Genomic DNA, 23064 nt, shown 5'->3' on the forward strand with positions numbered 1-23064 from the left:
ATTTAAAAATAAAGGAATAAAAAGTTAAATCCTACATGCAGTTAAGACAGAGTAAAGACTCGAGGCATATACATGTGGATACAGATGCAGGTAATGGTTAAAAACCAGTTTGAGTCATACAGTAAATCAGTGGCAGAGAAGAGAACAGTGTCCATACTTCTACTTCTCTGCTGCAATCCACAGCATCACTCCCTATGCTTACAGTAAGTATGTCCAAACAATCATACTGTTAACATCTATTTATCTAAACTGGAAAGCCTTGTTTTCTATTTCATCTACAAAGGAAAATAACATAAGCGTGAAACATTAGCAGGAGCAATGCCCATCAAGAAACAGCAGGACAATGAAGGTGCTTGTTATTTGTTGATTTCAACACTACAAAATGCCCAGTGTGGGCTCCTTCCTGAAGGCAGCGAGTATTGGGATTTATAACTTTATTCAAAAGCCTAGAGAGTCAATCTGTTGAATTTTCATAAGTGTCTCTGTATTAAGAATAAGGAACGGTTAGATAAAGTTAAGTGGATACCTATGGTCTGAAAAAAAGAAAAAACCCACACAAACCTCTTACTAGATGACTATTCACCTTTAAAAACGATCAGAGGTGTGCAGTCACCTTCAGTACCTTGATGGATTGAACTTCCAGTAACAACTGCCACTGAATTTGCAGCACTGATTTTTCAGAAGGCACTCAAGACCAGACTGGGCTTTTCTGAGGGTTGCTTTTTGCAGGGTTTTGAGGTTTTCCTGAAGTCTAGGTCTGACTTCAAATGCTAAGTTTGTGTTCACTAAACCACTAACATACCCTAATCGTACATAGTATGCTGAAGTTATATTAAGACATATGTATATGTATTCTCGCAGGTACACTTTACAGTAGTGTTAAGTGTTACTTATTGATTTAGCATCTCTGTAAACTGCTTGATAGACTGAACTTAAATGCCAGAATATAGGTCAGGGCTACCTATACTATGCCTCATTACAGAGAACAGCTTTTCTTAAAATAGTAGTCATCTTTTAATTGGTAAAATTTAAATGCCAGAAATAAGAGACATGGATTCTCAAAGTAGTTTTAGAGGAAAACTTTTACTTTAACATGGTGGGGGTTGTGGTGGTGGGGAAATCAGCATATTTGTTTGCATGTCTGTTTTTAACTATATATTTGCTTTACTTTGCATATATCAATTCTCAAGACTTGACAGAAAAATGAACTTAAAATCCACAACGGAGTTACATTTAAGGACAAAACTAGGCCATCTATATCCCATCTAAATGGCCAAGTTTGTTCTGCAACCTCTAAATGTAAAAACGTATTTGGGGAAGAAACCTAAATGAGCCACTGTCTCATTTGCTGCTGTTTCTATTTAATGGAATACTGAGAAACAATTCTTGCTTTCAGTGCACCGGAGTATTTTGATAACTAGACTAATACACTCAAAACAGCTCTACAATGGCTTAATTAGTCAGGAAAAGGAGTGGCTGATTCTCATTTCCAGAAGATCCTTAAGATTAAAAAAAGAATACACAGCACAACATTTCAGTTCGTATCTCCAACCGCTTAGCTTTTTCATGCCTGTTTCACAAAAAAGGAGAATTTTCTGTAAAAAAGTTTTTCTGTCGATGATTAGTAACTAAAAGAATAAAACATCTGCACCAATTTTAACTGTATCTCCCCCAGGAAGCATGCAATCTAGGTACGTGCCTACTTTCTTTGGAGAAATTCTCTGCTTTAACAGCCAGATTTAAAGTCCTTTCTCTTCCCCTAACGACTCAACGCAGTCTTTTCACAATCGCCATCTCAAGCAAAAAAGAATGAGCTAAGTGCACAAGGAATTGTAATTTGAAAAAAAAAAAATTAGTATACATGTCATAATAAATAGCTATACAACATGCAGTGGCCGTAAGATTATCAAAAGTGTCTCAGATCAAAAAGCTGTAAAGCTGTATTACAAAACCAGACCTAAGGCTCTTAAAATGAAAGTGCTTGTTTGATTATGACTGACAGGCTTACACGCAAGAGTCCACATCTCTTATAAAAGAATTATTTGGCCACATGCAGTTTACATTATATTAAGCAGGGAAGGAAGTAAAGAGCTTTCAGCTCTGAAATCTAATTATTAATTTCTTGCTATTTGTAAGAATAAAATAAGGTTCTGATTCAAATCTGGAGAAAGAGGCCCTGACAAGGTAGCTTACCATCTGTGCCTTTAGTTATCTTAAAAGCCCATTTAGATATATGAAATAATAGAAAATGCTTTCTCTCCAAATACAGTTTCCAGGGATTGCTTCCTGCCATTAGTTTTCTTTTAAGTAACCCTATTATTATCAAAAGCAAGATGTTTAAAAAGCACAAACAACATATAAGGTCATGGTCCTGTACTCATCTGTAGCAAAGGAGTAAGACCAGGCGAAGTGCCTATCTCCCACTGGCAATCTGTTGGTATTAGATGTTTGACTCCCCTTTGCGCTGTTGAATCTCTCTCCCACCAATTTCTACCAGAAGATTGCACTAGATCCTTTGCTTCAAGCACTGGCTCAGTATGTTAAGGGCACATTCGCTTCTGTCACAAAGAGAAGCAGGTAAGAAGAACATTTGCTCTTTAGTCAATACCATTTCCTCAAATGAGTGCCATGAGCTCCAGTTAGGAACACGTGAAGGTCTAACCCGTAAATGGAAATAGCTGTTGTCCTCAGGTGCTCTCTGGAATCTCTGTTTCCATCTAAATATAACCAGAATCCTGAGAAGAAACCCTTCAAACACAGTCCTTGAATACCAAAAGAAGCAGTCTCCTTACACACAGGGGAGCAATAAGTGAAGAGCAAACTTTCCTAATACCTTAGTGGATGCTAATCCAAATAGTAATAATAATGGCTACATTGGGAGATTTGACACTGCCACACTCCAGCCTTGCTCCAAGCCAACCTACAATGACATAAGTAGTCCTGGGTGTCGCACAATTCCTGGAGCGGACAAACATGCAGAATTCATCCTCATGCAACACCAGCACCGATGCAGATCAAACAGGCAATCTAATCCCAACATATGCCCTGACTGTTGTTAGTAATTAAGGATGCTGTGTGCACCTAAAGAAGGCTTGGTGCTACCCTGGGGACAGTGATGGATGTGTGTCACGCAGCAGCTTCAGAAATAACAGGCTTTGGATCCCAATTCCAGAACCATCTGCCAGCCCACAGAACTATGCCAGAGCCAGATCCCTCACAACCCTTCTGAAAAATTATGGCAATGCATAAACTAGATGGTGAGTAATGCAGTATAGCCCAACGTGTTTCCTGGGCAGTTAGGCTCCATAAAGAAGCTCCAACTCTGCTACCAACCTGCAAGCTAGAAAATAGGTTTCCTCTGTCCAAGTGGAAAAAAAAGTCATCCTTGCACAACCAAAGACCCCATGAAGGACTGGAACAAGCACAATGGTCTAGTGGCTGCAGGCACCAGAGAATAACAACCTGATCCTAGAGTTAAGAACCACCTTGCTAATCTCACTAGAGCTCCACTAACAAATACTCAGGTTATCAACCAACAGCACGTTTGTAGCAAGACCCTGCCCTCCACATGGAGGATAGCATGCCTTCCTCTTACCAATTACAGCTATTCCTGAAGAGAGGAGATCTTGAATGTCTCTCTGAAAGCTAAGAGTTCAAAATCTACTAATAATAATGATTCATGTGGTAAAAACCAAACAAATACAACAACAACCACCACCACCTCCCCCCCCAAAAAAACCACAGAAAAAACAAAATCAAAAAAACTAAGGAAGGAACATGAGAATTAGCACTCAAAATTCGGAGCAATGCTAAGACTATTTTATTTTTATGTGAATTTCAAAGCTGTGTTACTATTAGTTAATGTTCACCCTGTGGTTTAACACACCTCATGCAACGTATCACTAACAAAAAGAAATGAGTGCAACTTGTCTCTACAATGAGACGTGCTACCTCTATAAGCCATATTAAGACAGATGCGGATATAATAAACTCCTTGTTTGCAGAGAGCAGCTTCATTATCCCATAAAAACAGGAATGTCCTATGGCTTACTAAAAAGAGCCATAGACTGTTTTGCCTGCTGATCTGACAAGCAAAATGCTCTTCCGATCTCATGGATATTTATTAATCTGGTTCCAAGGGTTCACAATCAGGTTCTGACAGCTTAGCAAGTACACATCTGCTGACCACACACACTCACTCAGTCTGGAGGAAAGGCACAAGTAAAACATAGTTGCTTATGTCTCATGGAATAGGTTTGAAGTAATGCATTTTAATGTCACATTTGCAATAGGCTCCAAGCTTGCAAGTAGGGAGGTACTACAGATCAGCTGATACTGTATCTCAAGAAGTTACTGCATAAAACAACAATGTGAAACTCTGAGACCGGGTTGAAAGAATCCAAATTCCAGATCCCGCGTGACAGAGACACCCTGGTGCTTCACAGTAGTCTGTAAGCTCTTCTCTGAAGAAACTCTCTTGCAGTGTCCACAGGCTGCGTGGTGAACAAGTACGTGGGTGAAAAAAGTCCTTGTCCTTAGTTTTTCTTCATAATTCTTCCTAGAAATGTCCAAATCTCACATGTGCAGCTGGTTTCAGCCTCTTGTCCAAATGGGCCAGATTAGCACAAACTGCTCATTTTCACCTTTTGCTCTAGCCAGGCTCATTCAGGCAGCAGGAGCTGCGCCGCGTTCAAAGGAACAGCTCCACCTGCGGATCAGATGGAGCGATCCCTCTAGCAGGGGAGCAATAACAAAGATCTGGGAGCAGTAACCTCTTCCATCAGCACAGCCAGATCCAGAGAAAGACATCAGCCCGCAGCCCACCACACTCAGCCTCGACCCCAGGTGGGTGCCACCCCAGACAAGGCTTTGCCACAGGGACCAAACTATCCTTATTGACAAGAAAGATGAAGATGCCTTTCCTCCTCAGCACATGTGTTTTGCACAGCTTTGTGGACACACAGATCAAAAAGTCAAAAGGTTACAAAAATACTTGTTTAAAGAAAACTGTAATAATTTGATGGCCAATAGTGATTTCTGAGGATCTCACTTGTGCTTTCTAAACTTGAGAGACTGGCAGTACTGTCAACATCTGTAGTTAGCTACAGTCTTCCAGCAGAAACAAGAGGAAGAACTGACATATAACACAGCAAGAGTAAATTCTGAAGTGGAGATAAAGAACAACTGTATAGTATTTTTATATTGTATCTCAAGAGCTATTGCAGTCTGACACATGGCCAAGCTGTGGAGAGACACAACATTTAATATTACCTTTAACGAAGATCTCCACGCATGAAAGTTCCCCAATCACTGGCATATAACAGTACTTTTGATCCTATATGCAGACTAACGATTGCAGCTACGCTCTGAAAACACCTCCTCCCTCCAGAAGCCTGCACGCTATTTGCGACAAACGCAGCAGGAACTTTATGAAACAGCACATGAAGTTCATGTTTACCTCAGGCGATCTTCAGAGACGTAGTCTGTCCGTTGAAAAGACCACCTGAATCATTACGCTTCCCCTTTCTTCTTTCAGTAATTTTTAGAAAAGATGCTAATACCCACAGGCGCATTAGGACGGCACGAGGTGTAAGCAACGGTATGAGAACCATTAACCGACCAGACCCAGAACCCCCACCATAATTAGGATTTGGGGCTTTAAACACCTTTTTTTCCTCAGACGGCGGTTAACCCCCCCACCAGGCACATGAACGCGCTCACACCGGAGTTGCGGCGCCTTCAAGGACGCTGCCGTGCCAGGGCCCGCCTGACCGCCCCCGCGGTACCGGGGGCCGCACCGAGCCCCCCGAGCCGGCAACCCTCCCCCCCCCGCCTCGTACATCCCCACTCGCAACCGGCCTCCCCCCGCCGCTACGGGGGCGCGGCGCTGCAGGGGGGCGCGCGCGGCGACCGTTGGAAGGTGGGGGGGAACAACCGTTGGGAATGGCGCGCGCAGCCGGCGGGGGTGGGGGGCGTTGAGGGGGCGTCGTGCCCGCCGCCTCACCTGGAGACGCAGTTCTCCAGCACGGAGCTCTTGCCGGCGCTCTGCCCGCCCACCACCGCAATCTGCGGCAGGTCTAGCAGGCAGCTCTGGCCCAGCGCCGCGAAGGCGTCCTGCAGCCGGTTGACGAGCGGGATGAGCCCCTCCATCCCGCCGCGCCGCGCCGTCCCCTCCCCGCCTCCTCTCCTCCGCCCGCCGCCGCCGCTGACAGGTAACGGCCGGCGCACTGCGCATGCGTCCCACCCCCGAGCCTGGGGGCGGGGTCTCCGCGGGAAGGCCACGCCCATGCCCGGTGCGGCCACGCCCCCGCCCGGTGCGGATCCCGGTGCGGATCCCGGTGCGGATGGGAAGGGCTGAGCCCCGGAAGCCCGTGGTGGTGGGGCTTCCTCTGCCCTTTCTGCGGTGGCAGCGGCCCCTCCACGGTCCGGCACCGGCAGAGTCTCCTGCCGGTCACCGGCACAGGCCAGCAGCTTGCAGGGGGCATCCGCGGGGTCCTCCCGGCGGCCCAGAGCCCCCGCTCACCCGCTGCCCACTCGCTCTGCTAGAGCGGCTGGGTGGGCTCATCCCCGCACCTGGAGAAGCCGGCCTTGGTGCTGGGACCCTTGGGCGCAAGGACCGCGGTTCACCCAGGTCCACGCACCGACCCACGAGACCGCCATGCTGCCCCTCTCCCCCAGAAGCCCCGACCCCAGCCAGCCACCCCGTCCCGCCGGCGGAAAGGGCTGCAGCACCCCCCGCGAGCCCCTGGAGCAGGGCCATGCCCAGCTGTGCCACCCTCCGGCACCCAGCGGAGGTTTGCACGCGCTCTTCCTCTACGACTTTGGCACCAAACTGGGAACAGGGCCAAACCGGGAGCACACGGAGGAGCTGGGTCCCGCTTGCCGGCATGGGACCTGGCAGACAGCTGGCTTCAGCGCTTCCCAATCTGCCGAACAGGGTATTTTGGAGCAGTCCCAGTGGCTGAATTCCTCCCGGCTCCCACCCGCGATGGGAACAGGAGCAGCAGGAGCCACGGTCCATCCCCGCAGCACATGAGGGGCCCTGGCAAAGGGCTCAGCCACGGGCGGGAGCGCTGCCAGGGTCAGACACGCATTCACCGGAACCGTGTCAGGGCAGGCCCGAGAAGCCAGGTCCGGCAGGGCTGGTAGCAGGTGGGAGGTTCAGGAACAGGCTGGGAAACGATAACAAGGTCCGAGCCACGTCATTGCAGTGGGTTCAATTAAAAATGCACACCCAGGCTGAGCTAAAAGCACAGGCGAACAACAGAGATGAGATTTATCTGTGATTACTGGCAGCAGTCACAACACAAAAATATCCAAAACAGAGGCTTTGGAGTCCCGCAGCGATAAAAGTTATCCTCTGTATTAAACCAGACACCGGCCTCGCTCAGCGTGAAAAGCAAAACAAAAGGGAACTGTGAACATCCCGCAGGCTGACAGATACTAACGATCTGGAGGATTATCAAAACTTCTTGGCCAGAGCTCTCAAAGTGTAAAAAAAATTACTCTCTACAACAGACTGACTTCTAACCCTGGAAACAAATGAACGGTTTGCTTTAGCTCTGGCTAAAAAGTTTTTAATCAGCATAACGCAGAGACGGCTTCTCTAGCAGCGGCTCTGCCACTGCGGTTAGATCACCTCCCCAGCATCACAGCTTCTGGGAAAAGCCTTGCGATCATTTCTATCTAGATGGGGTCTGAGGGTTATTGACATAATTATGCCAATTAGCAGCATGATTTTTTTTTCCCCCACTCCTGAGCGAGCGGGCTATGCCAGGAGGCACTAGAGTAGCTGCCTGGCCTTCCTCCAGTTTATGGGTTTCTACAGAGGCTGGAAGTCAGGAAGAACAGTATCGCGTTCTGGCCAAATCCGCCCCGTTGGAGCACTTTATGCTGCCCCAGTGAAATAATTAAGGTCAATAGAAGAGCAGCCTGATGATAGGATCGCGTCTCCACAAGAGATGAACGAAGGTTAAAAAAGGCACTGGGGAGCAACTCTATGCACACCTTCAAACTGATAACCTAGGGAACTGTCCTTTCCATTAGGTCTTTAAATTACATCTTTGTTTGCTTCTACAATTAAAAAAAAAATAAATAGAAAGCATCTATGATTAGGAAAAGTTTGAGTTATTCTCCCAAGTCTGTGAAGTTTCCAAATGAAACTTTTTTGTCTGTTGAAGCTAAGTTAAAGCCGCTAAGTGACCACACTCACCCTGCGACTCCATCACTTACAAAAATCCACTCTCCCCCCTCAACCCCCGAAAAAAGCCACAAGCAGCCAAGTATAGATTTCCCACCTCCTGGAAAAAGCACAAACATTTTCATTATGCATGCCCATATTATCACGAGGGTGCTTGTTTTTCCAACAACTCCAAGAGAGCAGCAAAGAAGAGAGGAAGGGCACCCAAGCGTGTCTTCAGGTCTCTGCTTTTTCTGACTGACTTCTCCAGCCAGCTTCTTCCAAACCCCCCGTGCGGAGCCCAGCCTGGCTTTCTGAATTTGTCGAAATTCAGAGTGGCTAAATTAAAGGAAACAGGGGTAGTACTAGCAGAGACCATCGCAAAGCTTCTTGTAATGAATAACTCAGAAAAAAAAGACCCAAACCAGCATCAGAGGGCCATGCAAGAAACTGTTTTCCTGGGGTGCACGAGGTGCGATCCCCAGGAGCACAGAGCTGCGTTGCTCACTGGTTAGCCAGCTAAACACGCTCTATTTTTACCCTGCGCTCAGTTGTGCCCCACAGTATTTATCATTTCCTTTTGCCACGTGACAAGGAGGCAAGGAGAAAAGACTTTTGCCAACCACCTCTCCCCGGCACGGCCCTGCTCTCCAGGGTGGCACGCCGGCCCTGCCGGCACCGTTAACTCCGTCGGCGCAGTCTGCTCGCTTCCAGATGTCACCAGCTCCAGCGCAGCCTGCCTGGGGTCCCCAGCCCTGCCAAAGCCTCTGGTGCATTTCAGATCAAGCCTACAGACAGCAAGTATGTCCTACCCTGACTTTCAGAAAAATATAAGGCAAAAATAGTCTGGTTTCAGGACTCAACTGTAGCATTTCAGCCCACAAACTTACCCACAGACACATCTTCCTAACCAGTGACATTAAAACTGAAGACATTTGGATCAGGTCCCCAGGCTGCTTTATAAACACACACCAGTGCAATTCCCTTCATGAAAAATGGGTTATGTATAAACTACTACAGAGATTTGCAGATGCCTGCAGTGAAGAGCCAGGCACGCTCCCTCGCCCGGAGAGCAGGCAGGACCCCGGGGGGAGCAGAGCACAGACGAGGCTGCGTCCTCGCCCCCAGGAAGCATTTAGAAGAGGCAGGCTCCTTCATGCATGATCTTCTCTCCAGGGACCTTCCTCACCTCCTTCTTGGTTCAGATACAAACCCCGAGTCTTGCAGAGCTTTTCAGACAGCTGATGGGCACAAAACAGGAGGAGGTATGGGCAAGGAGCCCCATGCACGGGGGAGCTCCCAGGTTCTCAGCAGCACCTGGTTCCGCAGCGCTGGCATGAACCTGCCCGTCAGCATTTTGCCTGCCTATCTGCCAGGAGGAGAGCTCAGACCTTGAAGCTGCAAAGGATAGAATTAAAGCCAGTGAAAGAAAGCCAGAGAGGCTGCAGAGCTGTGATTAGAAGTAGCGGCTGCAGCATTTCCCCCTGTAAAGAGGAAAGGTTTTCTGCAGCCTGTGGCACTGCTGACTCACGGATCACAGGACAGTGACAGCCCAATCCCTGTCCCGTCCAGCATGGTGGCCTCTCTGCTGCCCTGTGACCTCCAGATGCATCCTTTAGTCGGGTGCATCCAGTTGCAGGGTAGAAAAAGGCCACCATGCTGCTTTGCAGCCTGCAGAGATGTTTCCCTGCAGCCCTGAACACCCCAGGAAAGAGCCGTACTCCCTCGCTGCAGCCTGGCAGCACGCCTGCTTCCTTGGTCACAAAGCCAGGCAAGCCCAGTGCTTCCGCAAGGGAAGAATTCATGGACAAAACACTTCCCAGGCGCTTCCCCGCCGGGACGTGGCTGCGCAGTGACCCTGCCGTGCCCCGGCAGCAGCAGCATCCCCCGCCAGCAGGACCAGGCTCACCCCAGCAGAGCTCTTCCCAGCTGGAGGGAATCAATCTCAGCACTCAGCCCCTGCAGCTTTTATTACTGCAAAATCTCTCCCAGCTGCTTGACGTACTTTCAGCTGGTGACAGTATGTCCCTCATCCACCTCCACCCTCTTTCCAAGAGCCCAGCCACCTCCAGTCCTCCTGCAGAGCCAGGATCTGGGCTGTGACACCTAAGGAGGTTATACCATATGGGGTATATGTGTGGCACCCCACCGCTGCCTGCCTCATAGCTTCGCTGTCCTGCCAGCTGCCTGGCCGCAGTCACTATGGGCCAAAGAGCCTCCATGGCTGGGCAGGACCAGCTGCATCTCTCCACCCAAGATCACAAAACCCAGGGCTGACCCATCAAGCTCCCAGTGCCTCGCTCACTGGAGCGGCAGCGGGACACGGGTGTGATGCTCCGAGAGGGATTCGGGCTGGACCAGACCAAAGCATCCCCGGCTGGCTACAGCCTCATGCCTGAGCCATGCGATGAGTTACGTGGCCGTCTCTTTTTGTGCTGGGAAATCCAGAAAGGAAAAAAGTCAGTATCTCAAAGCCACTGGAGGTTGCTAAGTGACAGCAGTGCTTGCTTCTATCCCAGCGCTTACAGCGTGCCTACGCTGCAAAGGAAGGAAGTGAGGAGTAAGGGATGTAAACATGAGTACATTGCCAAAAAACTCAACAGAAACACAGTTGCCAAACATGTACATTAGCTGCATATTTTGGCTGCCAGAAGAGAAATATTTACTACGCATCAATTATTCCAGCCTTGAAGCATTTTACCTGCAGAGGAGGATTTCAGGTATTTGCAGTACTCATGAATCTGCCAGTTGTCCGGCTGAAATGTATTTCCAGACCGAACTTGTAGGGCTGTCAGTAGCTGCAAGGACAGCTGCAATGAACTAAGATTTCATCCTTAAGTTGTTTCTAATAGATGGCTTTTGTTTTTCTACCAGGATGTGGCGTTATGCAGCGATTAGGAAGCACAACAGAAAGGCAGAACTGGACAAGGGAGGGATGAACGCAGCCTTTGTATGAGCTCCTGGGGAAGAAAGGAGATGGTTTCGGTAAAATAAAGGGCACACACAAACTTATGTCATTGGAATTATGTTAAGAATTGAAAACTAAGTTAAAAATAGACTAAATGCAGCACTGCTGATCCAGTTGAGAAATTTGCCATCGCTAAGCTGGATGGATAATAGATATCTTTCAAAAAAGTGCTCATCACAGAGGAGCTTTAGAAACTAACTGCATGGGGGCAGGCAGACTTCCACCCAGCTCGAGCTCCAGCCTTGTCTCTCCCGTTGACCAGCGACAACCAGTGTTGCTGCCCCAAACATACTACAGCGCAGAGGAGCGACCGGGTGGTAAGCAATGTACGGAGGGCGCATACCCACGCTGCCATCCTTTATCTGAGGCCGGGAGCAGGCCAGCCCTGCTCTCCAGTGCCTGGGAACCATCAAAAACACTTATTTAAAAAAAGCATCTGCTCCCTCTGCGTAGAAGCGGGCCAGCCCAGGGAGAAAGTAGGGCACCAGTTTGTCCCTCTGTGTGAAGGGGAATAAGGCAGGGAGCATCGGAGAAGGGATCTGAACAGAGCAGTTTCCAAAGCAGAAAGTGCTGGCAAATTAAAATATAGCTGCAGTCGCCAGAGGGACGTGCTTGCTGTCGGCACGGCTGCCATAGTGCCTCCTGGGCGCAAACAGCCCCATCTCCTGCATCGGCACAGTGGCCGTGGTCCCCATGGCAAGAGCCCTTGGGGTGCCCTTCCCATGGCCCCCACAGGGCTGGGGAACTGTAAACCTTGGGCTCACGCAACCTCTCAGTCGGCTTTCCAAACGAAGGAGGATTTCCTGCAGGTGGAGGAGAACTAGGTCCTGCTGAGGAAGGAGAGGCTGATGAGCAGCAGCCCACCAACACCCTGGTAGGACAAGGTGTGTGAGCTGCAAAGCTGGCGAGACAGCTCCGGCAGTGATGCCGAGATGCGGCTGCTGTTGCCTCCACACCAGCAGCTGCATCACATCCCTCCTGGAGCTGCTTTTACCACCCTGGGCTGTGGAAAGGTGGCTGGGAACGGTTTGCTTTGGGAAGCAGCTGCCAGAAAGATGTCCTCGCTCAGGGTGCCAGCAGCAGAAGGGAGCATGGGGTGAGGGTGCGGGGTCACTGGCAAAGCATCACGGTGCCTGAGCAGGTTGTCACCTTGATGTCTGCAAGCCGGTCATTTTGCTACCATGTCTCAGACTCATTTTGGCACCAGCTGTTGCAGGGGAGAAAGACAAGCCCCCTCCCCAATGACTTCTGATGAATGTGGGAGCACCAGGGGGTCAGCTGCTCTGTAACCAGCCAGGACGCATGGTCAGCTCTTCAGCTAAACCTCGCAGGGAGCGACCAGGCTTTGAAACCCTCGGGAGAGACAAAATGAGCCACCTGGGTGGGAATGGGGTGCCATGGGAACACCCCGATGGGAATTTTCCTGCTGCCTTTTCATCCTGCAGGAAGGCTGATCTGCTCCAGCTGGGTGAGCGGGTTGGTGTCCCCAGGGGCCCAAGCACAGGGCTGGGGCCCTGCTGGCCCAGGGAGGACAAGAAGGGTTGGGGGCCCAGGGGGTCACAGGTCCCAGTTCACAGTGGTGGTGGCTGGAGAGATGCAGAAGAGGGGCAGGCAGATGGTGGGGTCCAATTTGGGGAAGGCAAGTGGGGAGGGGGCAGTGGGGTCAAGGGGCAGCTGCCTGCCCCCAGGACATGCCCGTGAGGAGTGGCAGTGACCGTACCTTTTCCAGGGGTGCTGGGTGCTCCAGAAATAAGCCTAGCAAAGCACTGCGGGCCTCGGAGCAGCCCTGAGCACTTTATTTTCACAGCTCTCAGCCCACCCACCCACAAACAACCAGGCCCGGGGCAGGGCTGGGGCTCTGCACAGACACCAGTGACCAGGGATGCTGGAGGTGCGGGGAGAGGCAGCATCCGAGGGAAGCAGCCGTGCTGGAGGGGAAGGGGACAGTCGGAGCGACGTTTTTCCCACAACAAGAAAGCAACGGGGACAGACCCAAACCCACAGTCCTGCAGCATCTTCCTCCCCTCACCACCCCAACGCTGCCCCTTGGGCTGCACAGCCCTCCATGGTCCTGGACGCCTTCCCGGGGAGCCACGCTGCCGGGAGTGCCTCCCATGCCAGTCCCACCCTTCAGGGAGACCCAGGCCAGCACTGGCCCAAGGGCTGCAGTCCCAGCCACAGGCACTCCTCCACTGCAGGGCCGCAGCACCCACGTGAGGACCCCTTTCTCATTCAAGTGGCATCGGAGCCCCTCTCAGAGGATCTTGACGGCCTGCAGCATGTCCGCCAGCACGTACGAGCTGTCCCAGGGGCGCCCAGGCTGCCGCAGGGCCCTCTCCAGCGCCCGGGCACGTGTCCCCAGCTCTGTGGTGTCCCGCCGGCCTTCTGAGCTGGGCTGGCAGAACAGGATCTCATTGACCTCCCCTTCGATGCGGCGTGCGTAGAGCAGCGGGAAGACCTCCCTGAGGGTGGCCAGGACAGACTCCTTCAGCCGGGCGTCGCGGCACACCAAGTTGAGCACGAAGACTCCTGCAGCAGGGCGAGAGGGGTGGGAGTTCAGATCAGCCTGCACACACCACCCCGCTCCCTCTGGGAATGCGGCTGAATCGGTGACACCCTGGCGCAAACGTCTCCCCCGCGGCAGCACGAGGAGTACCGGCATCCCCCCGGTGCCCTTGGCCCAGTTCCACATCCCTGCTGCCACGTGGGTCGTGGGTGGACACCATCTGTTCCCAGGTACCACCTACACTCTCTGCCTTCCCGCAGCCTCTTTTGGCCCCCCGGGATGTCTCAGCCTGCCTGACCCAGCAGCACCACAGGCCACCCGCTCCACCCTGCTCCCTGCCGTCACAACGCCCACTGAAACACCCGGATCCGGGACCCACCAGGAGCGGCGGATGCCACACAGCAATCCTGGCCACGGCCGCTATTCTCCAGGATGAGAAATGGTGGCACAGCCCCATTACTCAAGGACCGGCCAGCCTGGCTGCAGGGACACGGCCAGATCTCCCCTCCTACCTTCTGGCTTGAGGATGGTTTTAACTTTCTGCAGGAAGGGCTTTTCCACGAAGGCTGGGGGCGGGCAGCTCATCCCCACCGTGAGGTCTTTGCTGTCCACATCGAACATGATGGCGTCATACTGGGCTGGGGCTGCAGGAGGGAGCGCAGAGACTTGTCATCCCATGGGACAGAGACGAGCCGTGCACAGTGGGGAGGCAATGAACGGGGTGGTCAAGACACCCCCTCTGCCATGTTACAGCCTTCTCTCTCCTGGGGTTTCTCTTTCCCAGGGGGATGGGCAGGGATGGGAAGCAGAGGGTGAAAGCAGCCCAGGACTCTGGTCCCCAGCATGTCACCCACTGGGCTCAATGGGGTGCCCGGGATGCTCCGCAAGATGATACCTTCAGCCGCCAGCTTGGCCACATAGTCCAGGCCATCGGAGACGTGCACCCGCATCCGGTCACCCTGGGAGAAGCCGAACCAGCGCGTGGCCACCTCCAGCATGGAGGAGTCGATCTCCACTACAGCCACGTGAGCCTGCGAGAAGTAGTCGTGGACGAAGAGGGGCAGGCTGCCCCCGCCGAGCCCCACCACCAGCACCGCCAGCAGGGCTCCTGCCAACGGAGAGCACGCAGTGAGCCACCAGAACAGCCGCGCTCCCGCTGCTCGTGCCACCCGCCAGCCCCAAACTGCTTCGGGAAGGGTACATGGGCCACCTTGGTTAGGAAAGCCCTTCCCCAAGAAGGTGGGGCATGGGGACGCACGCGCCCCCGGCACAGCCTCCCACTTCCAGTCTCGTCACCTGGGAGGGGGTCGGGGCCCCCCAGCAGGCAGAGCCCTGCGACCATGGCCTTGTGGTGCTCGCAGCACAGGTAGCTCTTGTCAATGGCTGCAGGTGGCTCAGCGGGGTTGGGTTTCTTCTTCTCCTTCCTCCGTTTCTTCTGGCCTGAACGACAGGAGGCATCGGCTGGTAAGGCAAGGTGGGAGACAGGGGCGCTTTCTGGGGACTAGCCACCCCCAGCCCCTGTCCCACCCACAAGGCAAGCAGCGGAGTGTAAAAATGCTCCCATAGCTCCTCCGGGACAAGGCAGGCAGGTCCCAGCGGGACTTTTATCTTTCCTCCTGTATTGATCTCACTCTCTGACACCCCAAAAAGTCACCCTTGGCCCCTGCCCCTTCCCGGCTGCCCCACGTACCTGGGGGAGGCGTGGGAGCCAGGAGCCGAGCCTCCGACTGCACGACGTTCCTGTTGCGGAGGAAGATGAGGCGGCGGAAGTAGCAGGTGCCGTCTCCCTTCACGTCCTCCACCACGTACTCCCCGCTCAGGGGGCTGGTGTCACGGTGCCGCACCGTCCGCACCCCGATGTCCCCTCCCACGGACAGGAAGGGCACCTGCAGGGAGGACAGGGACTGGTGCGAGGAAGGAAAGGCTACAGGAACAGACCCTGGCATTCCCGCTGTCCTGATCACGGCTAAAGGGCCGGGACAAAGCGGACACAGCGCAGGAGCAGCAGGATACGCTGTAGGCAGCCACAGCGGAGCTGGGGACCAGCGCGTGGGACACCAGCTTCCCTCCCATACATACATGTTGGGGTACAGGGAGCAAACACCCCAAGACTTCTTGCAAGAGCTCAGGTTTGGGGAGTTGGGGCAGGAAGGAGAAAACAGAAGGGACAGGAGAAGTTAAAGCCAGGATTAAGAAGGGGCCGGATGCTCTCAGGGTTTTGGGCAGGATGCCTGGTTTTCTTGGGATGCTGGGTTTTGGAGGGCAAGGACTTCACACTGAATCCTGCCTCCAGGCAAAGGCAGCCAGCTGGAGGGAAAAACGAGGAGCTACACCTGAGGCCAGTCTCCTCCCCACCAAGGCAGCCAGCTCACACGTCGCAGCCCCTTGGAGAAGAGGGACTCGCTGCTGGTGGAGAGCCAGCCTGGCCCCAGTTTTGGGGAAGCCAAGCAAAGGGGCCGGGCGGCGGGGCTCACCTGCTGCCGGGCAGGGAGGCCCGGTGGGGCCAGTTCCATCACCTTCCCCGACAGCTCCGCCTGGATGCCGGCCATGCCCTCGTAGTGCTGCTCCCTGTGCAGGGCCACAGTGACCAGGCGCCCGAAGCCCGCGCTGGCGGCCAGCTGCCTCCGCCCTTCCTCCGTCCCAAAGAGCCACTCGGTTTCTCTGCCCTGTGGGACTGCAGAAGGGGCTGCCATCAGCCTGGGCCAGTCCCAGTCCCTGAGCGACCACCCCGGCCTCCAAGAGAGGAGCCACAGGGAATGGCAAGACATCACGAGGAGGTACCACTAGATGCCTAGAACCGTGCTCTGCAACCATCAAGAGAGCCAGGACCTTCCCCGTTTTGGGCAGGCTCATGCAGGAGGCTGGAAAAGCCACGTCTCATAAGAAGGGGGCATCCAACAGCCTCACGACCTGTCTCCAGGCTGTGCTAAGCCCCAGCTTTGCAGGCCCGCAGGGAGGGAACAATGCTGCTGGCAGAGCCCGACATGTCTCTGCGAGGTGCAAGCGCAAAAGCGAAGCGCAGCCCCGAGCAGCCTGGCCCTGGCAAGTCAGGACGCCCACGCAGACCAGCGACGCCTTTCCGGCTGCATCCGCTGCGCTCTGGCTTTATGCAGAGTCGGGCTATGGCGGCTGCCACCAGCATCAAGGCAGGAATCACCACCTTGGAGGCAGGGCAGGCAGCGTCCCTCTGCTGCCAGATGGGCATCCGCTCAGCCGCAAGCTCTGTGCCAGATCTCTGCTTGCACCACCAGGCAAACACATGTCCCGCCGCAAAGCCAGGACTAAAACATCAACCAAACCCCGCACAGGCGGGTTATTTCCCTCTCCAGGCCCAATTTCAGCAGGGCCAGGACCGCTGGCCATTTTGCATCTCCTGGCCAGAGCACCGTCTCATTGCAGGCAGGACAGGCTGTACTCACTGATGAAGATGGCGAAGTGATTGTCCCGGGAAGGTTTCACCGAGGGGCTGTCGACCACATGCAGCGTGTAGCGAGGCTTCCCGCTCTCTTTGTCACACAGATCCAGGGAAACCTGCTCCCTGCAGGGGGTTTTGCTCAGCTGGCTGCAGAGCAGGGCGTAATGCTGCCTGTCCTTCACCGCCGCCACCAGCCGCTCCGCGCTCTCCACCCGCATCGGCTTGTCCTGCTCCTCGGGGCAGATCTCCAGGATCTGCGGTGCCGAGCCGGGAATCTTCCTAAACTTTGTCATGACGTAGACGAAGACTGGTAGGACAAACTGCTGCTTGTCCCCGCTGCCAGCCACCTGATGGACACGCACGACCCAGCCTTCCTGGGAGAAGTATTCCACCGCTTTCTTCAGCACATGGGCCTGAGCCAAGGAGACACAGAGGTAGCGCCCTCCTACCTGCAGAACCCGGCTGATCTCGGCAAACATCTTGTCCACCTTGGCTAGAGTGGCCTCCTCTTCGTTGGTGAGGACGGCATCCAGCGTGCCTTTGTCCAGGACCACCTGGAAGTGGGCGTCAGGGAAGTCCATCTGAAGCATGTCCATCAGCAGGTAGCTCATCTTCGGTCTCTTGCTCCCGTTCCGCTCTTGCATCTGACGGATCACTGCGTCGCTGATGTCGATGTTCACGATGTCCTCGCACATCCCCACGTCGTACATCTGCTCGCTCAGCTCCGAGTTCCCGCAGCCCACCACCAGCACCTGGGGAGCGGCACAAGAGCGGCGCGATGGTGAGAACGCCCTGGCAACGCGCCCCGAAGCCTTTTACGAGCAAATATCAGCCACGGCCACGAGCCTTCTGTGAAAACCACACCCGCAGCAGCTGCAAACCCACTCCGCGGAGCCCCGAGATAACATTCCCATATAGAAAAGCCGCGCGGGCACGGAAGCGATGCATCTGCTGCATCTCTTTTGGGGATGATGTGGGCGTTTTAGCCCCCCGAGCTCCCCGTCCCAGCGTAACTCGTGGCTCTCTCCCGTTCTCTTGCTACGGTGCGCTGGAGGCTTCCCATCGTCTGTCTCAGCGCACGACGGCGGTTTAAGCCGGCACAGAGCTTGCCGCCCGGGAGGCGGCCGGCACGGGGAAGGCTCGGCCCGGGCTCACCTTGTCGCGGGGCCGGACGTACTTGTGCAGGACGGGGCAGAGCTCCGGGAAGGCCCCGTACCACTCGAAGGGGCACTGCCCGCGCTGCCGGAAGAACCGGTCCCAGTACCGGGCTGAGCCGAACTCGGCGGGGCTGCGGGGCAGCAGCTCCATGGCTGGGCGGGCTCCGCCGCGGGGCCGCTCCCGCTGCACGTGTCCCCGCGCCCTGACCGCATCCGGCTGCGCGGCGCGTCCATTGGACGCGGCGGGCCCGCAGCCGATTGGCTGCCTCTCTCCCCGGCCGCTTCCCATTGGCTCGCCGCTCCGCGCAGGACGGCGGCCGCCGCGGGCGGGGGGAAGCCGGTCCCCCCGGGACTCGGTGCTGCGCCGCTCTCTGCCGCTTCCCCCGGCAGACAGGGCGGCAGGGAACGCCCGGGCCGGGCCGGAGCCCCCCCGTGAGGCACAGACCTGCAGCCTAAACAATCCAGGGCTGCTGGGCCGCGCAGCCAACAAAAACGCGGGGAAAAAAAAAAAGGCACCAGTGGCTTCAAAAGGAGCAGCTTTAATGGCAGCCCGCAGCGGGGCTCTCCCGGGGTGCCCGCAGCCCGGGGAGGCTAGCTGGGACCGGAGCGGGGCTCTGTCGAGTTGCTTTGAAGAAAGAAGGTGGAGAGGGCGCTCAGCGCTCTGTAACGGTGCGAGATCGAGTTCTTCACCGCCTTGGGCAGTTCGGCGTAGCTGGAGGGGAGAGAAACCACAAGTCTGAGCAGCAGAGACGCTACAGCGTGTGTCCCCCCAGCCACCGAGAGCTCCCCCTCCGCTCACCGTCTCCCTGCTGGGCTGTAGCGGGGTGTCTGTAGTGACAAGCTGGCAAAGCCAACGACCCCCATCCTGACCCAGGGGTTCCCCATAACCAACCACGTTCAGATCCAGGAGGGCGTTTTCTCCCTGCCACCTTTCCTCGTAAGCAGGTTCCTCTCCACACACAACAACCCTGGCTTTCCTTACGTAAAGAGCTGTAGGTTAAACACTGCTTACGTCTGGTTGTAGCCATCCGGCTGAAAGCAGGGGTCCCAGCCAAAATCTCGAGGGCCTCTGGGCTCCACTATCAGCCCCTGCCACGAGAAAGCAAAAAAGCCCCGTAAGCTGTGGTTTCGCAGCACTTCCCTCGCAGTCGCACTTCAAACACAGACTGAAGAGCTACACGCAGCCATAGCTCAGGCAGTGGTCACCAAAGGCTGGGTACCTGGTACTGTCCTCGTTCCCAGGACGTAAACAAAATCAGCAGCCCCAGACTCAGTGCTCCATCACGCTGCCCTACGCTGACAGCCCCTTTTCCTCCCCCAATTAACAGAGCTAACAACTGCACTCAAATACAACCCTGCCAGAGGGAGATGAGGGGGCTGAAGAGCCTGAGGTAAGGTGCAAAGCGTTCGGCACGTACAGCTGGGCGAAAGGGCTGCAGCATTCAGCACCCACCAGCTGCGCCCTCCCTCAGCCTGTTCCAAATAAGCTCCACGGGCATTCAGTGACCCAGGGGCCACCAAAATCGTCCTCAACAGAGCTGATGCTGTTATGAAATTCACATTACAGCCCTCCTCCCTCAGCGCGTTCCCTTCCCCAGGCACAACACCTACATGAGTCTGGCCTTTGAACAGCTTCACTGGCTCCTCTGGGTTTCCAGTACTGAATGCAAAGGTACAGAGAGCGTAGGCAGATTTGTCTTCAAACCCAGCCAGCAGCTTGTACAGGCCTGAGCGACACAGAAAGGATCCCGGCGTTACAGCCTTTCCCTCGGAGCGCAACACGCCCACCTAGAGACGGATCGAGGGAGCATTCTGCATTCACATCCACAAGAACTACAGGAGGTGACAAAGCTCAGGCACACAGATGCTCTTGGCTGGTCCCTCGTATGACTGAAGCCAGCACCTCAGATCTAACACAGCGTGAGCTGCCGGGCCCCCGCTATTAATTTGGGAGCGGAAGCAAACGAGCACGTGGCACCAGCAAGGACTAAAGCCCACTCTGAATTAGCGTGATCAATGCTCGTGCTCACGATACCAGTGCGGGATTTGCAGTCACACTCTTAACCGCGGGATCAAAGGCAGTCACTGCACACGAGGGGAGGTGAGCATTAGTGGAGAGAGGCTTGCACAGAAGCCAAAGGGAGCAGCAGGTCTTCCAGGTCACACTGATGACCATCAAGAAGTTCCCACAAGCCCTGCCACCAGCAGCAGGAGTCTGGGAATCCAGGGATGATGCTGAAGCTACCGGCAGAAACAACATCCCGTGAAGAAAGGCAGAGAACAGGCTCAAGGAGACAATGCAAAGGACAGAGCTGGACAGACAGGAAAGGAACCAGCTATGAAATGGGCAGCACGGTGGGCAAGCAACTTAGCAGAACCCAGCATGGGCAGGGAGCCATTTCATTTGGAAAGGACCGAGTTAAATGCAGAGCAGTAACACGGGGGGCAGTACCTTCTGGCTTGAGTTTTTCCAGGAACCATTTTCTGAAGGGGAAGAAGAAAGGAAAGATTAATTTTTGCTGTTATTTCTCAGCAATACAGGTATCCTTGAGACATTGTTGCCTATATTTTCATAGCCCTTTGAATCCCTCTTAAATGTGCTGTCAAATCACCTCATCCTGGACTATTTACCAAAAATGACAGACTTGGCTCTTAAACTGAATGGGATACAGTGAAAACAGCAGCAGGGTATTTCATTTACTGCAGTACTGGGGTCTATGTAAATAACCCAGTTCTCACTCATGAGCACTGACATGCCAAAATACATTTCTCAACTCAACTTGTTCACATCTTACACCTAGTTCTAGTGCCAACTTCATCATATAAAGCTTTTATGTCTCTGCTTAGCTCAGCAGAGATAGTTTGAAAGAATTAATCACACTGAAAGTTAATTCCAGGAGCTAAGGCAGTATTTTATTAGAGGAGTCACACTGTAATGTAATAATCTTGTTACCTGCTGGATTAAAGCAGTCCCTATGAGAACCTACAGGACACTCATCCCAGAGCCCTGCTGAAACGCATGGTGCCTTAACTACACAGAGCCCGCTGTGGGGCCAGGTTCCCAAGCTGGCTTGCAAGAGCAGGCGCCATAGATGGGGAGCCAGAGCCAACAGTTTGGGTCTGTCTCTCTCGTCCTGCACCATGACTTACAGCAGGGCTCAAGGAGTTCAAGTCCAGCCCCTGGGGTGCAGGATGAAGCCGAGGACACAGATCAGTAATCACCTCCCTGACCCTATTGCTCCTGGCGTGTGGAGAATCCCCCGAGAAGCACACCCTGCCAGCCTGCGCTCCTAACTCTAGGACATGAAAGGTGAAGCAAGTGCCCTCCTACTTACATGTACGGTCCTGGAAGCCCCCCCAGGGCATTGAAGCACAAGCAGGTATCCTCTACTATAACAGGTCCCTGAACCTACAGCGAAAGCCCAAGAGATGGAAACATTAGACCTAGAGGAAGGCACTGCCTCCAACTCCATTTTCTTACTCTATCCTATTCTCACGTTTCCACGATAACAGGAACGTCACAAAAATCCACCAGCCACTAAAGTTCTTTGCCTCGCAGGCAATCCATACCAGACAGACACAACTAAACCAATGCTCTCCCCAGGCAGGCCAGAGTGGCTGAAACGTGGCAGGGAAGATCTCACATGGAGAAAAACGAGCAGAGCTGAGCACCCCCTGCCCTCTTGGGGGACAGGAATGGTGGGACACGGAGGGGAAAAGCCTGCGTCCTGGAGGCACGCCTGCGTTATCCTCGAGTCTCAGTCCTCACTTGGTTCTTTTAAGACACCCATCCCAGAGACAGCTCTAGAAGGTGATCCATCAGAAGCTCCAGCTGATAGAAAAACTCAAGTGTCCCATAACTGCTGGGGCTGGACTGAAGGAGCTGTCATGTCCTCCTGCTGCTTGAGGAACACACGAGGCCAGAGGAGCAGCAGTGGGACTGCCTACACACCGTGTCACCAGTGAGAATTCACCATCACCCAGCGCAGGCCAGAAACAGGTGGGTGACGGGAGCGCAGCGAGGCCGGGCCAGGCCCCGATGTGTCCCCGACTTCCCTCAGGGCCGGGTCAGAAGCCCCGACGCCCCCAGCTGCCTCCCGCCCCGCCAGGGCTAGGGTCCCCTGGAGCTCCCGCACCCACACCACCGCTCCGACCAGCGGAAAAGGAGAAGGAGAAAGAGAGCGACCTGCCGGGCGGCTTCGCGGCACTTCTGCACGGAGATCTCGTCCGGCTCCCCCTGGTACTCCGGCACTGGGGACACAAAGGCCGGCGCTGAGGAGACGGCCGGGCCGCCGCGTCCCCCCAGGCCCCGCCGCCAACTTACGGTCAATTTTCTTCGCCACCAGCGTGTAGGGAGAGGAGTCCCCGAGGATCTGAGTGACCTGCGGAGGGAAAAGGGATGGAAAAGGAGGAAAAGGGAGGGGAAGTCGCCCGTCAGGCCCCGGCCCCGGCCCCGGCCCCGGCCCCGGCCCCGGCCCCGGCCCCCCGCACCTCCTCCAGCTTCTTGGCGTTGCCCGTCACGAACACCACACTCCGCCGCGCCGGCGCCGCCATCTTAACCCCGCGCGGCGCCCGCGCCCGCGCGCTGAGCCACCAATCACCAGCGGCAGCGGCGGCGCTCCCAGCAAGGCCCAGCCAATGGGGAAAGCTTCCGCCGATGCCTCAGAGAAGAGAACTTCTGGTGCTCCGAGGGAGGGCACTTGCCGCTCGCCGGCGCGCAGCGCCGCCCGTGCGCATGCGCGGGGCTGTCCGAGTCTCGCGAGAGGTGCGCGGAGGGCGGGCGCGGGTCGCCATGGCGGCTGGGGCGGCCGCGCAGGCCGGATCCACCCCGTGGGGCCC

At 54.6% G+C, this 23064-nt stretch overlaps 2 protein-coding genes across 3 annotated transcripts in view; both read right to left on the reverse strand.

The window, feature by feature from the left end:
* The window catches only part of DNM3 (dynamin 3), a 183096-nt gene extending 176596 nt beyond the window's left edge, over positions 1 to 6500 (reverse strand). The window contains exons 1-2 of the mRNA XM_075156733.1: positions 6358 to 6500; positions 6005 to 6319 (exon numbers count right to left, since the gene is read on the reverse strand). Of these exons, the coding sequence (XP_075012834.1) occupies positions 6005 to 6319; positions 6358 to 6485 (443 nt within the window). The 5' untranslated portion in view covers positions 6486 to 6500. The remainder of the gene's footprint in view (positions 1 to 6004; positions 6320 to 6357) is intronic.
* A 6414-nt stretch (positions 6501 to 12914) lies between these two features.
* On the reverse strand, positions 12915 to 22799 carry METTL13 (methyltransferase 13, eEF1A N-terminus and K55). 2 transcript variants are annotated; one of them, XM_075156728.1, is made up of 14 exons: positions 22717 to 22799; positions 22550 to 22607; positions 22412 to 22476; positions 21561 to 21634; positions 20678 to 20709; positions 19238 to 19314; positions 18224 to 18937; positions 17073 to 17820; positions 16128 to 16327; positions 15344 to 15539; positions 14950 to 15093; positions 14549 to 14761; positions 14166 to 14297; positions 12915 to 13676 (listed from the first exon to the last, which is right to left on the reverse strand). In XM_075156728.1, the coding sequence occupies exons 1-14, from the start codon at positions 22777 to 22779 to the stop codon at positions 13402 to 13404; spliced, it is 2991 nt and encodes a 996-aa protein (XP_075012829.1). In that variant the 5' UTR covers positions 22780 to 22799; the 3' UTR covers positions 12915 to 13401. The 2 variants fall into 2 exon arrangements, with proteins under 2 accessions (XP_075012829.1, XP_075012830.1); XM_075156729.1 differs by lacking the exons at positions 12915 to 13676; positions 14166 to 14297; positions 14549 to 14761; ... (2 more) ...; positions 16128 to 16327; positions 17073 to 17820 and adding an exon at positions 19837 to 19952 and having other exon boundaries at positions 18749 to 18937.
* Between the last annotated feature and the right edge of the window lie 265 nt (positions 22800 to 23064).

The sequence above is a fragment of the Calonectris borealis genome, chromosome 8 (assembly GCF_964195595.1).
Source record: "Calonectris borealis chromosome 8, bCalBor7.hap1.2, whole genome shotgun sequence".
Lineage (NCBI taxonomy): Eukaryota > Metazoa > Chordata > Aves > Procellariiformes > Procellariidae > Calonectris > Calonectris borealis.